We start from the raw sequence: 16,408 nt of genomic DNA, 5'->3' as shown, positions 1-16,408 counted from the left end.
CTCTGCCTCGGGCTGCAGTACCCGCTGGCCTTTGCCCTCAGTTTCAGCCGCTGGCTTTGTGCCCATCCCGAGCTGTACCGCCTGCCTGTGACACTGAGCTTAGCGGGGCCTGTGGCCCCTGGGGACCTCATCGCTAAGGGCTCTCTGGTGAGTGTGGCTGGCTGTCTGGGAAAGTGGGAATGGGTGTGGGCTGCCCCTGGGGCTGGTGGGCCCTTGATTCCTGAGGGCTTGGGTTAAACATTGCCCTCCTTCCCAGAAGACAAAGGGGCGATGGCCTTTGGGGCGGTGACTCTTCCTGGGAGTGACGTGGGGTTGATCTCAGGCCCCAAGAAGCGTTTGCAGCTTTGGCCACTGCTGTCATTCCCTCTCCTCATTCTCAAACTCACCTGCTCCGGGCGAGGAGGCAGGAGGCCTGGTTCTGATGTCTTTGCCACCGAGCTCTCATTGTCCTCATCTGGAGAGTGGGCACTCTGGCCTTTCTCCTTGCCGGGGAGGTGACGAAGTGCCAAGTATGCGAAAGTGCTTCGGAAACTGTAAAGGGCTGGGCCCTGCCCTCCCCTCCCCCACCTTGGGCCAGGCTCTGAATCTGTCAACTGCTGTGGGTCCCAGGCTGGCTACTCTCCCCACAGGGGGCGGACGACCTCATCTCCCCAGACGCACTCAGCACCGTCAGAGAGATGGACGTGGCCAACTTCCGGCGGGTGCCCCGCATGCCCATCTATGGCACAGCCCAGCCCAGCGCCAAGGTGACCACCCCAGGGGCCCGAGGTCCACTCGTGGGTTGGGGCAGCGGTTGAGCCCTTTCACTGATGGCCCTCCTGTCTCCCCCCAGGCCCTGGGGAGTATCCTGGCCTACCTGACTGATGCCAAGAGGAAACTACGGCAGGTCGTATGGGTCAACCTGAGGGAGGAGGCCGTGCTGGAGTGTGACGGGCACACCCACAGTCTGCGGTGGCCTGGGCCGCCCATGGCCTCCGACCAGCTTGAGGTGAGGTCCTCCTGCCTTCCGCACACCCCTACCTTGGGGGCCTTCTGGGAAATTGGCCTGGGAGGGTCTTCGGAAGATCCCGTGCAGGCTCCTCTTGTAAGATGGAGAAACCGAGACTCCAAGAGGAGCAGACTCAGGGAGTGGCTGAGTCACATCTCTATTTGGCCATCTCCCTGGCTCTGGGTTCCTGAGGCTCAGGAAGGGGCAGGGGTGAACATGAACGCCAGGACTGGTCCTGGCCATGGCAGGCTCTGGCCTTGCGGGGCTGGCCTGGAGGCTGCCTCAGTGGCCTGAGCCCTCTGTCCCCCTCCTCTAGAACCTGGAGTCCCAGCTGAAGGCCCACCTGAGTCTGCCTCTCCCAGGCATGGGGGGGCCACCGACCCTCAGGTTCCAGACGTGCCTCACCACGAAGGAGGTCTTCACCCAGCACCGTGGGGCCTACCCCGGCCTCACTTACCACCGCATCCCGCTGCCCGACTTCTGCGCCCCCTGCGAGCAGGTGAGGGCGCTGTGCGGGCTGGGCCTCTGGGGAGCCAGAGGAGGCCCTCTCCCGCCGCCCCCTCTGGCCTGGGCCTCGGCTGTGGGTGCAGCTCCCCCGAGGGACTGGGAGCTCGTTCCATGAGCCTTCAGATATGACCACGTGGTTCTTCGCTCCCTTCCGAGCGTCGTGTCTGCAGTGCGTGGACGCACCTGTGTGTTTCTTATGTGTTGTAGGTGTGCGTGGGGGGAGCGTACCCATGGTGTTTGCAGTGTGTGGGTGCCGTTGTGCAGTGTGTACGTGTGTGGTGGGTGTGTTGCTATGCAGTCTGGTATGTGCATCTTGTCTGTACCAGGGGCATGGGGCAGGCATGTCCGGGGACTGTGTGGTGTGGTATGTGTGTAGGGGTTGTGGTGAGCTTGTGTGTGCCCCAGGCCGTTTGTGTGTTGTACGTGTGTTCTCTGTAGGATCGAGTCTTCGCAGGAGGCTATGTGGTTGGTGTGTCTGAAGGTCTGTGGATAGGTCTGTGGTGCGTGTGCCCAGCATGATTGCGTGCGGGGCGTTGATACATCAGTTGTTGGGTGATGTGTCTGTGCGGGGTGTGGTTCTGGGGGGGATGTGGGGGGACCTCTGATGTGCAGCCTGGAAGAGGCAGGGATGGGGGCTTGTAGTTCCTGCCTCCGTGGTTCTCGGTTCCCGTTGTTTGTCGCCCCCTGGTGGACCCATGCGGCAGTGACCGGCTGAGGTCTGACCCCTGCCCTCAGGCTGGGACCTGGGTTGGGTCCCTCTCAGGCAAGAGCGGGGTGGGGGGGGGTCCCTGCGCAGCCCTGGAGGACACAGCACGTGGGAGTGGCATGCACATGCGTCGTGTCCTGCCTGGTGGAGGGTGTGTGTGTGCGTGTGCGTGCGTGTGCGTGTGTGCGTGTGCGTGCGTGTGTGCGTGCGCTCTCGCGTCTGGCCCGGGGCCTGGGGCAGGGGGGGGTGGCAGTCCCGTGGGTACCGACGGGAGCTGAACTGTGAGCACGCAGGTTGTGGGGCTGACATAGGGCCCGGCGGGCTGTCCCAGGAAAGCTGCTTTGGGGTTGCCACCTGGAGGGGTGGGCCGCGTCGGAAGTCTTCAGCCTGGAGTGCCCGCTGCCTGACTCAGACCCCGGTCCCCCCACCCAGGATTTTGACCGACTGCTCGAGGCTCTGCGGGCTGCCCTCGCCAAGGACCCGGGCACTGGCTTTGTGTTCAGCTGCCTCAGTGGCCAGGGCCGGACCACGACCGCCATGGTGGTGGCCGTGCTCGCCTTCTGGCACATGCAGGTATGTGTGGCCTGTCCCGCGTAGACAGGGCAGGGTGGTGCTCGGCCCCTGGGACCCTGGCTGTGGCAGGAGCGTGTGGGGGACAGGGATGGTGCATGGCGTGGTCCCGGAGCCTCTCCCGCCAGTCCTGGGTTCCTCACGTGGGGGAGGGCGCCACCTGGACGGACGTGCTCCCTGTCCCAGCAGCTGTCCTCTCTCAGGGCTTCCCCGAGGTGGGCGAGGAGGAGCTCGTGAGTGTGCCTGATGCCAAGTTCACCAAGGGTGAGTTTGAGGTGAGTACACCCCAAGGGGCCCCCCGGGGACACCTGGGTGAGGGGAGAGGGCGAGTCTTGCCGGTAGGTCTGGGGGATCTTCAGAGCTCTTCTTAATTATGTCTGCATCGCAGTGCTCGCCTGCTCCCATTTCACAGATAAGCAAGCCAAAGCATGGTCAGCTTGGCTCTGGGCCCTGACAGATGGCTCTTGGAGAAGAGGGGGCTAGACTGAGCCCCCTCTGCTTGGCCCTGCCGCTGCTCTGTGCCCTGGGGGAGGCCCCTGGCCACATCTTGTCTGGGTGACGCTGAACAGCTGCCTCACAGGCGTCTGGGCTCCAGCTGTGGCTGGTGACCTTGCTGCCGGGCCGTGGCCTGTCCCACCCCACCCCTGTTTCAGTCCAGGGCACTGGGTGGACGGCCACTCACATTTCCGATTTAGTCACCCCTGTATTGTGTACCTGCCACATGTCATCACCCCTGACACCTTGCAAGTATGCAGTGGGGTCCCTATCTTACAGAGGGGGGAATGTGGCGCTCAGAGCTGGCGTGCGGCTCTCTGGTGTTGGTGCTGTGGTCGGCTCCTGCCTCGTCGGCTGGCCTCATCACATTCCCCTCCCCTACTGTCCCTGCTGTCCTGTCACCCTGTCCTTTACGTGCTCCCTCAAACTTGCCAAACTCCCTCAGCTTCTTGGCCTTTGCCTATGCTGTTCCCTCTCTTGAAACTCCTCTCTTCCTTCTCCTTGCTGATTCGCTGATTCTTAGATTTTTGTTTTTTTCACTGTGGTAAAATGTACATACTGTATAATTTACCATTTGCACCATGTTTAAGTGTACAGTTCTGTGGCACTGAGTACATTCACTTTGCCGTGCAACCATTACCGCCATCCGTCTCCAGAACTTTCTCTTGATTGTACACCGACCATACCCATAAAACAGGAACTCCCCATTCCTCCCTCCCCAGCTGCTGGTGACTACTGTTCTACTTTCTATCTCTATGGATTTGACTGTTCCTTATATGTCATACAAGTAGAATCACCCAGTCTTTGTCCTTTTTTGTCTGGTCTATTTCATTTAGCAAAATGTACTCAAGATTCATCCACGTTGAGGGTCTATTAGCTTTCACTCCTTTTTCAGGCTGAGTAATACCCTGTTGTATGTACGGACCACGATTTGTTTATCCGCTCATCTGTTGGTGGACACTTGGGTCACTGTCACCTTTTGGTGATTATGAATCATGCTGCTATGAACACGGGAGTATAAATACCTGTTCGGATATCTGCTTGCACTTTCAGAAGTGGAATTGCCAGATCATATTGGCAACCTGCTTAATTTTTAAACAACGGTCATGTTGTCTGTGGCAGTGGCGCCATTTTACGTATCCACCAGCAAAGCACCGGAGGTTAAGTTTCCCCACGTTTTTGCCAACCCTTGTTGTTTTCTGTTCTGGTGGTGGCCATCCTGGTGGATGTGAGGTGGTATCTCATTGTGGTTTTGAGTTGCATTTCCCCGATGACAAGTGAGGCTGAGCCTTGGGCTCGTTGGCTACCTGCATGTCTTCTATGAGGATAGGCCTGTTCAAGGTCGTTGCCCATTTTTGATTTGGTTTGTTTTGTTGTTGAGTGATGGGAATTTTTAAATATATTCTGGATCTCCATCCCTTATTAGAGATGTGATTTGCAAATACTCCCTTTCGTTCCACTGGTTGCCTTTTTATGCCGTTGATGGTGTCCTTTCTTTTGTGCCTGTGCTTCTGATGTCCTGTCCAAGAAGTCATTGCTACGGGCAACATCATGATGTTTTCCTGTTTTCTTCTATGAGTTTCATGGTTTTAGCACATGTTTAGGTCTTTGATCCATTTTGAGTTAAATTTGCACGTGACTATCCAATTTTTCCAGCACCACTTGTTGAGATGGGCCTTGACAAGGTGGCCCTTTGTGTAGGGTGAGCCTGTTGCTGGGGCTGGAGGCCCCACCAACCCCCCTTTGTTTTCTCTCTGCCCCCCCGGCCCCAGGTGGTGATGAAGGTGGTGCAGCTGCTGCCTGACGGGCACCGTGTGAAGAAGGAGGTGGATGCGGCCCTGGACATTGTCAGTGAGACCATGACGCCCATGCACTACCACCTGCGGGAGATCATCATCTGTACCTACCGCCAGGTGAGCCTTGCCCCGACTCAGGTGTCCCTCCCCCGTGCACAGTGAGGTGTGGTTCTGTTACTTTTTCACCTGGAAGTGACCTATGAGATGGAAACACACCCAGTCCCGGCTCCCCCGGCTTGATTTGGGAGTGCTTGGTGAGGTGTATGCGCCGCTGACATTCAGAGTATTTGACAGCTGTGGCAGCCCCAGGACCAGTCAGGGGTGTGGCCAGTCAGAACCAACACCCTGTCCCAGACCCCTGTGGTGGTAGGTGTTAACTCTTCAGGTTCTGGGTCGTGGGGACTGCTGCGGGTCCCGGGCAGGAGTCAGGTTGGTAGATGGGGCCACTCCAGGGGGTTGGCAGGCGAGCAGCAGGGCAGCCGTTCAGTCTTTTAATGACTGATGCCGCACGACTGCCCACTCAGGACCTGTGTACGTCTGTGCTGTCTGGGGGCTGGGACTGGCCCCCAGATTGACCTCCTTAGTTAAAAATTGTGTTTGGATAACTCATGAAATGCTAAAAATGAAAAGGTTCCCATAAATTACAAATTTTATGTAAAAATCCAGAATTTCAGCCTATTTAGAAAAAAATGTGCCTTTCCGTTAGTCTATGGGACTCTATCATACACAGATCTCCTGGCCCAGTCAGATGACTTGACATTACCTTCTGGTAACCAAGTTCACCCATCTCCATTCCAGAGGCCAGGATGCTGCTGACCTCAGCAGTGGGAGGATAGGGATCCCTGAACCCCATCCAGGGTTTCCTGGTGGTGGGAGTGGAGCAGAAGCAAGATATAGAGTCGTTCCCCAGTATGGCCACCAGGTGGCCTTAGTGAGCCAGGCCTGGGCCAAACTCTCAGAGAGGCTGAAGAGCAGAAGGCTTCTTCACTCTCTAATCCAGTCCTTTTCACCCCCGCAGCACACTAGTTTCACACGGGAGCTTTAAAACATTCCCATGCCTGACTTCCATCCATAGAGAGTCTCATTTAGTAGGTCTGCTTGGGGGCCAGCGTGTGGGTTTTTTGTTTTTAAAGTTCCCTAGGTGATTGCAATGCATAGTCAAGGTGGAGAAGCACCTGGTCTAAGCAGGAGCCCCCATTTGCGGTGAGTTTCAAGATCGCCTGCGGGGCCCGTTGCTGGGCTCCGTTCTGAGTTTCTGATTCCATAGGTCTGGAAAGCTCTGAGCTGATGCTGATGCTCCTGGTGGGGGGGCCACACTGGGGGATCTGCCGCAGTTGAGTCTCACCTCTTGCTGTCATCTTAATAACCACTTTATGGAGATAGGATTCACATGCCATACAACCCAGTTATTTAAAGTGTGTAATTCAACGGTTTTTGGTACATTCACAGAGCTGTGTAGCTATCACCGCAGCTAGGCACAGAACATTTTCATCACCCCATTTCGCCCTCCCCCAAACCTAGGCAACTGTGAATCTACTTTCTGCCTCTATGGATTTGCCTATTCTGGACATTTCATAGGAATGGAATCATACACTATGTGGTCCTTGTGACTGGCTTCTTTCACTCAGCATGATGTTTTCAGGTTTCATCCGTGTTCCAGCACAGATCATTACTTCCTTCCTTTTTGTGACTAACATTCTATTGCATGGATACGTCACATTCTGTTTTTGGTGTCATGCCTCATCTAAGGTCATGAGAATTTACCTCTAAGAGGTAAGTAGATTTCTTCTAAGATTTTATGGTTGTGACTCTTTATATTTAGTCTTTGATTCATCTTGAGTTAATTTTTATATATGGTGTGAGGTAGAGATCCAACTTCGTTCTCTTGCATGTAGATACCCAGTTGTCCCAGCACACGCGTTGAAAAGACAGTTCTTTCCCCATTGAACTGTTTAGGCACCTCTAAGAAAATCCATTGACTGTAAATATAAGGGCTTATTTCTGAGCTTTTAAATCCTGTTCCATTGATCTGTTTGTCTATTCTATGCCAGTACTGTACCCATCTTAATTACTGTAGTATTGTAGTGGGTTTTGAAATTAGGAAATGAATTCTCCAAGTATGACTTCTTTTTCAGAACTTACTTTGGCTATTCTGAGTCCCTTGTATTTCCAAATGAATTTTAGGATTAGCTTGCTAATTTCTGAGAGAAAAAAAAAAGCCAACTGAGATTCTGATGCAGATCAGTTTGGGGAGTATTGCCATCTTAACGATAGTTACTCTTTTGATGCATGAACGTGAGATGTCTTTCCATTTATGTAGGACTTCTTTGCTTTTTTACAACGTATTTTATAGTTTTCAGAGTGTGAGTTCTATGCTTTTTATATTAAATTTATTTGTAAGTAGCTTATTGCTTTTATGCTATTATAAATGGAGTTAATTTCTCAATTTCATTTTTTAGCTTGTTCATTGTTACTATATAGAGATACAGTTGATATTTGTATATTGATCTTCTATCTTGCAACCTTGCTAAACTAATTCATTAGTTTTAATACTTTCTTTAGTGAATTTCTTAGAATTTTCTATTTACAAGACCGTGTTGTATGCAAATAGAGATAGTTTTGCTTCTTCCTTTCTAATTTGGATGCCTTTTGTTTAATCTTCTTGCTTCATTGCCCTGGCTAGATCCTCCAGTGGAATGTTAAGTAAAAGTGGCTAGCACAGACATCCTTGTCTCGTTCCTGATCTTAGGGGGAAAGCTCTCAGCCTTTCACATTAAATCTGATGTTAAGTGTGGCTTTTTCGTAGATACTCTTTGTCAGCTTGAGAAAGTTCCCTTCCATTCTTAGTTTATTGAGTGTTGTTTTTTTTTCAGGAGGAGATGTTGAATGTTGTTAAATGTTTTTTCCATGTCTGTTGAGATGATTATCATGGTTTTTGCCCTTTATCGTATTGACGTGGTATGTCATTTTAATTGAACTTTAGGTGTTAAACCAACCTTGTATTCTGGGATAAATCCTATTCGGTCATAGTGTGTGTCTTTTTACGTTGGTAGGTTTGGTTTGTTGAGGATTTTTGCATTGGACTCATAAGAGATCTTGGTTTCTTATGTCTTTGTTCGGTTTGCCATTAGGGTCCTGCTGGCCTCACAGAATGTGACTGTCTCACTTTTGCAGATGAGACCGAAACCTCGAGAAGGGAGAGGCCATCATATGTGCATTAGTCAGCTGAGGGTGCCACAGCGAAATACCACAACCGCATGGCTTAAACAACAGGAGTTTATTTTCTCATATTGTGGAGGCTGGAAAGTCCAAGATGAAGGTTCTGACTGGTTTGTTTCCTGTGAGCACTCTTGTCCTGCTTGCATATGGCCGCCTTCTCACTGTGTCCTCCCGTGTGGCCTTCCCTGGGTGCCTGGATGTGAACAGATAGTGGGGAGGGAGAGAGAGAGGGAAGGGGCCATCTGGTATCTTTTCTTATAAGGATACTAATCTTAGAGGTCCTGAAACTACTGGTAGAGAACAAAGAGCGAGCTAAAAGCAACCTCAGGCCCAGCAGCTGGGATTTCACAAGCCAGTTTAAGAAAGGGAAGGCCCTTTCTAGGGTTGTCATTATAGAACCTTGCTAAATGTGTCCATTTGAGAGAAAGGAGGGAAGGAAGGAAAGAAAGAAGCAAAAATTTAAAAACCTGACTACTGTCTACGTGGTTGGCATTTCATAAAAGAAAGGATATTTTAGTACCAGGAAAGTAGAATAGACATGATCTCAGAGTAGAGAAGAGTTCTTGAAAAGATTTATGTTTCTGAGTTCCTATGGACCTGTGAAACCGATTATGGACCCAGATTTGGGAATCACAGCTTTTAGTGACCAGGTTGCTATGTCGTTTAGCCAGAAAGGCAGAATGTCTTTCCTCCAAGGTCACCCTGCACTTGACCTGGCCTGGCTAGACCCGGAGCGTGTGTCCTGCCTGAGGTCAGGATGGCCTGAGCTCCCCCAGCTGCCTCAAGATTAGAAGGGGCCTCCGGCCTGCTCCATGCATGCATGTGTATAGACTCTGGAATGCTGGATTGTTCTGGGCTGACTGGCAGAAGGAATGTGAATGTAGGAGTTGGAGGAGCCTGGGTTCCAACAGCAGTCTTCATCCTCTCTGACTGCCTGTGTCCCCACCTGCCAGGCCGGACCAATACTGCTTCCTGGCAGGGCTGTGTGTGGGAAGGACACCAGGGACCGGAAGGAAGTACAGGGCTGACACACGACAGGTGTTCAACTAATGGGAGAGCTCTGAGGATCACTGTAGGACCAGAGTATCCTGTGATGTCCCTGTAGCTTCAGAATCCCCACGGAGACCCTCAGATTTTAGTGCTAAAGGACTTACAGAGCATCGTCCCCTCTGTTGACAGGTGAGCTAGAGAGCGGGTTGTCTGGGGTCCCACGTGCGTTGGTGTCAGAGCAGGGCTGAGAGGCAAAGATTCTCACTCCCGGCCCCCAGCCTTGAAAAGGTGTTTCATACCACCCAGCGCCTGGTCCGTGTTTAGATTTTCCGTGGGAGATTTTAGTCTCACAAAGCCTTTTTGTGGTTGGATCAGGATCCCAAGAAGAGCCACAGATCCCATGTGGCTGATGTGGCCCATGGAGTCTAGAGCTTCCCCCTCCTCTTCCCCTGAAGCGTCACCCTGGACGTAAGCGTCACCCCTGAAGCGTCACCCCGGGCTGCTTGCTTGGCATCTGCCATCCGGACCTGGCTAGTTGCACGCCTGGCTTTAAGTGAACTGCGTCACAGCTCCTCGCTTCCTGTCCATGGGCAGAGCCGGCGGCGTGATCCTATCCGGCTTGGTATTTGGCCGACATGGTCACGGGGGATGCTGTGGGCTGCCACGGGGGTACAGAAAGCCCCGTGGTCTCTTTTGTGACCTGACAGCTGCTGGCGCTTGTCCCCTGGATTCTTTATTTCACTGAGGTTTTGCAAAATGCTGAGAGGCTGGCTCTCTCCTTCCCTCTCCGTTAATGAACTGCAGTCATTCCAGAAAGATACGCCCCGTCGAGGTGTGGTGGAGGCAGGAAGGCAGGGCCGGAGCTTGGTTTTTCACTTGGCTTGCTCGTGTGCAAAGAAGGTTTGGGTGGTGCTTCTCTAAAGCCGAGGGGAAGGATGTTGGGTTTGGTGAGCCCTCGGGCTCCTCCAGACTCGGAAGAACCTGGAGTCTGTGATGAGGGGCTGGGTGGCCAGGGTGGCCTGGGAGAAGGAAGACGGAGGGGCTCCTGAGGGGAGGCTGGGAGTTGCTAGAGGCCGGTGCTGGAGGCCAGGGGACCCAGCCCCCACACGTCCCAACTCAGAAACAGCGTGGGAGGCGCTCCCACGAGGCTGACTGTACATTTTCTCATCCATGGTCTGGCTCAGTCCTTACCCTGTGTCTGTGCTTGAGGAAGGGCCGGCTGTACCATCACATTTGTGTTTACATTTGAGCAAGGGAGGCCCTGGGCTTGCCCAAGAACCCACCGCTGGTGGATGGCAGGAGGAGAGCGAGACCTCAGTCCCAGACCAGATCGGGCCTCTCCGCCAGGCTGCCCTGCTGCCTGGGTTGGAGGAGGCAGGTTCACCTCCCTCCCACCTCAAGCCCTGCTGCTGGGGGCGAACATCAGAACTAGAAGCCACGATCCGTGGCTTGTGTTCCCAGCCTGAGAAGGCCAGAGGACAGGAGCACGTTGCAGACTCGGGCCACAGGCACAGGGGGGATGGGACCAAAGCCGCACGCACATTCTCTACAGAGACAGGCCTTCCCCGGTACGGCTGCCTTGGCCCCCCCTCTCTGCCTGGGCCTGTCCCAGGCTCCCTGGCCTCTGCGGGTTGCAGCCCAGCGCTGTGTCCTCCGCTCTCTAGAGCGTCAGTGAGACTGAGCGGGGGCCTGACCAACCCTACATATGTGAGGGGCCAGAATGCTCAGGGCATTTTAAAAACCACCGCAAAAGGCAAAAGGAAAGAGAAAGCTCTTTGAACTAAGCCACTCTGTGAGGTTGTGATAGAGGTGACAAGGCTGGGTCCCAGGCTGAAGAGAAGGCTGGGCCCCAGGCTGAGGAGAATCCGGGATGGCCACCAGCCCACGGTGGGGACACCATCTGGTGAATTAGTTGTTTCCTGCTGGGTCTGCAAAGGGAAAAATGTCTGTGACAGAAACCAAGGTCAGGGCTCTTGGAGGAAGTCCTGCTAGAATCATTAATGCCAGGGGCCTTTTCCTTAGCCTTGGCTGGTGATGTTAATTCTTAGTGTTCTGTGATTAAAACAGTCTTGTGTGTCTACCCGTCTGTCCCTTCAGAAAGAGTTTGAAGAAAAACTGAGATAAAAGTAGCCACACAGAGAGAAATAAAATGTCATTTGGTCTCGAATTGAGATTTCGTCTATAAATCTCTAACTCTGAGCAGTGCTTTTTGAGTTTTCTAAGACCTTACTCTTTTGTCTCCTTTGGTCCTCAGAGCAGCTGGTAAGGAGGGGATGGTAGGTTTTACGAGGCCATTTTACTGAGGAAGACACTGAGGCCTAATGACACGGTGATCAGCTTGAGGCAGGACCAGAACCTATCTCCCAACTCCTCGGCCTGTGTTCCTGTCCTCCCCGATGGCCATGACCCAGTTTTGTTGTGGTGGAAAAAGGAAGGGGCAGGTGAGGAAGCCACCAGGCCCTACCGCACGGGCTGCCCTGGGTTGGTGCAGAGTTGCCAAAAGGTCAGAGGTTCAGCTCGGTGCCCCCAAAGACTAAGGGTATTATCTTCAGAAAAATACAGAGTGAGACAGCTCCGGCTCTGAGCCCCAGGTGGGGTCCTTCTCCATCTCTCCATGACTCTGGCTTGGCCACAGTCGTTCCCCGGAGACCTCATTGCAGTAGGTAATGTGTCTCCAGGGCCCAGGCTGTGCAATTAGAGCAGCCCTGGAATGCTGCGAGCTGTCACATAAAATACAATGGAAGGAAAGGGCTGCTTCCCGAGGCTCTTTCATACCCAGCCCAAGATAGAGCCGGTGGGTGGATGAGCGGCTGCTCGCACAGTGTATGTGTTGTGTACATGCATGTGTGTGTTGTGTGCACGTGTGTATTGTGACATGCATGTGTGGTGTGCGCATGCAGGTGTGTGCATGTGTGCACATGCATGTGTCTGTTGTGTGCATGTGTTCTGCACACGCATGTGTGCGTGTATGTGTTGTGTGCATGTGTGTGTTGTGCACATGCATGTGCGTGCATGTGTGTGTTGTATGCATGTGTATGGGTTTGTGCACATGCATGCGTGTTGTGTGCATGCATGTGTGTGCATGCGTGTGTCCTGTGCATGCCTGTGTGTTGTATGCATGCATATGTGTTTGTGCACATGCATGTGTGCATGTGTGTGCATGCGTGTGTTGTGTGTGTCGTGCGCACGCATGTGTGTGTTGTATGCATGTGTATGGGTTTGTGCACATGCATGCGTGTGCATGTGTGTGTCCTGTGCATGCCTGTGTGCGTTGTATGCATGTATATGTGTTTGCGCACATGCATGTGTGTGCGTGTGTGTGTGTTGCACACATGCACGTGCGTGCATATGTGTGTGTATGTGTAGGGCACATGTTCTCAGCAGCTGCGGCCTCTCTTGCTTTCCCCTCCTTCCCACCGTGTGGCTGAGCCGGAGCAGTCTCCGCCCTCCAGGGGGACTTCCTGCTTTACCCTGCAGCAAACGTGCCCTGAGCACCTCCGTGAGCGGGGCTTGTCCTAAGTGTGCATGCACCATCAGGCTTGGAACTTTCAGTGGTTCCAGAGGGGTCTTGATCTCAGCCTGTATACGCCCCATCAAGGAGAGCCTGCCCTTGTGCTCGCTGCTGACACTGTTAGCTTGTGGTTGTCACGGGGGGGGGGGGGGGTGATTCTGCTGCTCATGTCTCCACACTGGGCCAGAGCTCATCTCTGAAACGCTGACTCCCAGACCTTGCCTTGCACAAGTAGGGCTCCACAGACATCTGTCCAGTGAGCAGACGAATGGGTGGAAGATTGAATAAGTCATCATTTGATTAAATAGGAAAACTAACCGCTACCCTTCCTTATACCTTTTTGGTTTTTGTCCACATTGTTGGTCTGCCAGGAGAGGGCGCTCTTCTCCAGCCTCCCAAAAATGCCCAGGGTCTGAGCTGGAAACCCCGGAGTTCTAGCCAGGGCTCTGCTAGGAACTTCCCGCACAACCCTGGGTGAATTGCTTTGGCCTGCCTGGGCCTCTCCTTTCCCATCTGTCACCTGGGGTCATGGTTGCTTCTCCACCTGCCTGGAAGGGTGGCGGTGAGCACAGCCTGGGTACAAGGTGAAGTGGGAGTGGGGTGTGTAGGGTGCGGTGGGCAGGGGGGCTGGGAAACCTGGCCAACTTGCTAGCTTATGTGCAAGGCAGTGGGCTCCTGAGGACCGTGTCTTGGTACCGAATCCCAGAGCCAGGCCTAGGGGTAAATGATGTTTCTGGAATGAATGGCACACAGAGAAGCCCATGGTGCCAAGTTTAGTCCTTTCCTGCGTTGAAAGTACTGAATAAAATGTGTTCTTTGGGGGCGCCTGAGTGGCTCAGACAGTTAAGCGTCTGCCGTCGGCTCAGGTCATGATCCCAGGGTTCTGGGATCGGGCCTGTGTCAGGCTCTCTGCTCAGTGGGGAGCCCGCTTCTTCCTCTGCTTCTCCCCCTGCTTGTGCTTTCTCTCTCTCTTAAATAAATAAAGTCTTAAAAAAATGTTTTCTTTGGAAAACCGGCTACTTGTCTATGGGCCAAGGGGCATTTTCTTTGGAAAACCGGCTACTTGTCTATGGGCCAAGGGGCATTTTCTCTCTTCTGGGGACTAGGTACAGAAAGCTTCCTTGTGCTTGAGGACAAGCCTGAGGACAGGCCTGAGGACGGAGTTTGCATGGATTCATAGAAAGCCCCTGGAAGTGGCTGGCACTGAGTGCTTGGGGCCAATGTCTGACGAGGGGTGGGTGGCACTGAACTTTGAGAAGGATGGTGGGGTCGGCGCTCTGGGACCTCGCCCTTAGAGACCGGCCATCTTTGAGGGCTGTCAGCTGCCTGCCCAGCTGGACGGCAGAGACCCCAGGCCATCCATGCTCATTCCTGTTGAGTGGGTCAGGGAAAGGGCAGCAGGCAGACTCCAATAATGGGGGTGTTGTCCGGCTTGGATTGGCTCGGGCCCTGAACCTGGCCTCCCTGGCTCTTCTTGTTTCTCTCCTTGGGCTCTGTTTGCCCACGGCCTAGGCTGCGTCCAGCTCTCCATGTGACTCCGGCAGGTCAGTTCACCTCTTCGACCTCGGTCTCCCCTTCTGGAAAGCAGAAGGGTTGATGTAGGTAACCCCAGGCAGTCCATGAGGCAGGGCTTAATAAATATGGGAGGTGGAAGTATCCGTAAGTCCCTGATTCGGCAGACGTTTCTTGTACGCCTCCTGGGGGCCAGGCACTGGGCTGGTTCTGAAGATGCCTCATGAACAGCACAGGGAACTTCCTGCCCTTGTGGAACCCACTACTCCAGGGAGGGAGACACAGAAGGAACAAGATGCAAGGGAAAGTCACGTGTCAGGTCGTGATCCGTCTGTGGGGGTCAGGGGTTGCAGGTTTACATGGGGTCTGGATCAGGAAGGGGCTTGATGAACAGGTGGCATTTAAATACAGACCTGAGTGGGTGAGTGGGGGAGCCATGCTGACATCCAGACCGAGGGATACGGCAAGTGCAAAGGCCCTGAGGTGAGGGCTTGCTGGTATGTTTGAGGGGCAGGAGAGGAGGTCAGAGGTTACAGGGGCAGGGGGCAGGGGGATGGGGCCTGCTCCGGGATTACTGGGATGATTACACAGATGTCAGCTTCTACTCTGAGTGCCAGTGAAGGTCTGTACAGTGGGTTGAGCAGAGGAGCCAACTTAAGGTTCTGACAGGCTCACTCTGGGGCTCTGCTGGGAATAGGCTGCAGGAGTGCGGTGAGGGGGGCCAGGGAGGCCAGCCAGGCGCTGTCACTGAGGTGAGGCGACTTGGCCTGAGGGGGTAAGAGGCGAGCAACAGCTGGGAGTGTTTGGAGTCGTGGACGAGATGCCCTGACTGCTTGGGTGTGGGGCTGAGAAGGGGCGAAGTTAGGGAGGGACGCCAGGTTTTGGCCTGAGCAGCAGGACGGATGGACACTAAGAGGGGCACACATGTGGACCACCGGGTTTTGAGGTTGTTCAGGAGGTTCGCCTGGGCCCTGCTTTGTGAGTTTGGAAAGCTGGATCGATACCTACCTGGAGTCCTCAAGCATGGCAGCATGCTTGGAGCTCTATTCAGCATGGAGTCTGGATTCCTGGGGGTGGGGGCGTGCACGTGGGGTCCCCAGTGTCCTGTCTGGACTCTAGATTCCTGATGGCATTGGAGGCATGAGACCGGCTGAGCTGGTCTGGGGAGTCGGTGCTCATCCTCCGGCCGGTACCTGCTGGATGCCCAGTGACATCGACGTTCAGGGTGGTGGGGAGCAGGGAAGATGTAAACCTCCTTATAATCTGGTGCCCGCCCCCAGGCTTGTTTTCCAGACTGATCGTTCCTTGGGGAGCAGAGGAGCTGGAGGGATGAGTGAAGCAGGGCCTTTCCAGGCAGGAGGAAGGTGGGGGGTTAAGGTATAGAGGCAGGGGTGAGGCAGGGGGTGTTTGAGCTTGATGATGGCGAAAGAGCCCAAGGCAGTCAGAGTTTGGTGTTTGGAATATGTGTCCCAGCTGGGAACTCTGACATTGGGCAGTTACTCAGCCTTGTCCAGCCCCATCTGCAAAATGGGTGCCCCTCTCGGAGATGTTTTAGGATCTAACACTCAGCTCTGGGTGTGACACGCTCAGCCTGGCAGGTGCAGATGGGAGACCCCAGACACACCTGGGGAGGCGCATCAGCCCTGCCTCAGTGGGTCTCCTCCATGTGGCCCAGGAAAGGGCAAAGCTTCCAGAGAGCCATCGCTGGCAGTGCTGGGCCCACGTGGACACTGGCCGACCGCAGGCCTCAGAGAGCCGAAATGCCCAGCACCCTGGCCACCGTTCCTAGGCCCCTTCTATTTTAGGGCGCAGTCCCAATGGATGAGGAAGCCTTGTCCAGCTCCACCTCAGCTAATGACAGCCTGGCCTGCCAGGCCATTTAAAAACAGCTCCACTATTTTTATCAACAGGAGGAGGCTGCCCTCACCTCCTCCCCAGACAGTGCCCACATAGGGTGATTTTAAGGAAACTGGGGCCTTGATAGAAAGATGGGTCATTGTCTCAAATCACAGACTATGATCGCACAGAATGTGCCCACGGAACCTTCTGGAGGGTGTCAGGTGTCACCTTAACTTGCGGTCCGAATTTAGAGCTAATTCTACGCTACCTTGCCA

The 16,408-nt window shown here is 54.0% G+C and overlaps 1 protein-coding gene across 12 annotated transcripts in view; it reads left to right on the top strand.

Annotated features, from left to right (window-relative positions):
* Window positions 1–16,408, top strand: part of PALD1 (phosphatase domain containing paladin 1) — an 89,765-nt gene that overhangs the window by 66,772 nt on the left and 6,585 nt on the right. For all 12 annotated transcript variants that reach the window (XM_026504400.4, XM_057308586.1, XM_057308590.1 and 9 more), the window contains 7 exons: window positions 19–147; window positions 630–746; window positions 833–988; window positions 1,305–1,487; window positions 2,634–2,774; window positions 2,975–3,046; window positions 5,039–5,179. In XM_026504400.4, coding sequence (XP_026360185.1) covers window positions 19–147; window positions 630–746; window positions 833–988; window positions 1,305–1,487; window positions 2,634–2,774; window positions 2,975–3,046; window positions 5,039–5,179 — 939 coding nt within the window. The remainder of the gene's footprint in view (window positions 1–18; window positions 148–629; window positions 747–832; window positions 989–1,304; window positions 1,488–2,633; window positions 2,775–2,974; window positions 3,047–5,038; window positions 5,180–16,408) is intronic.

The sequence above is a fragment of the Ursus arctos genome, unplaced genomic scaffold (assembly GCF_023065955.2).
Source record: "Ursus arctos isolate Adak ecotype North America unplaced genomic scaffold, UrsArc2.0 scaffold_7, whole genome shotgun sequence".
NCBI lineage: Eukaryota > Metazoa > Chordata > Mammalia > Carnivora > Ursidae > Ursus > Ursus arctos.
This window is presented reverse-complemented; position numbering and strand designations above follow the sequence as displayed.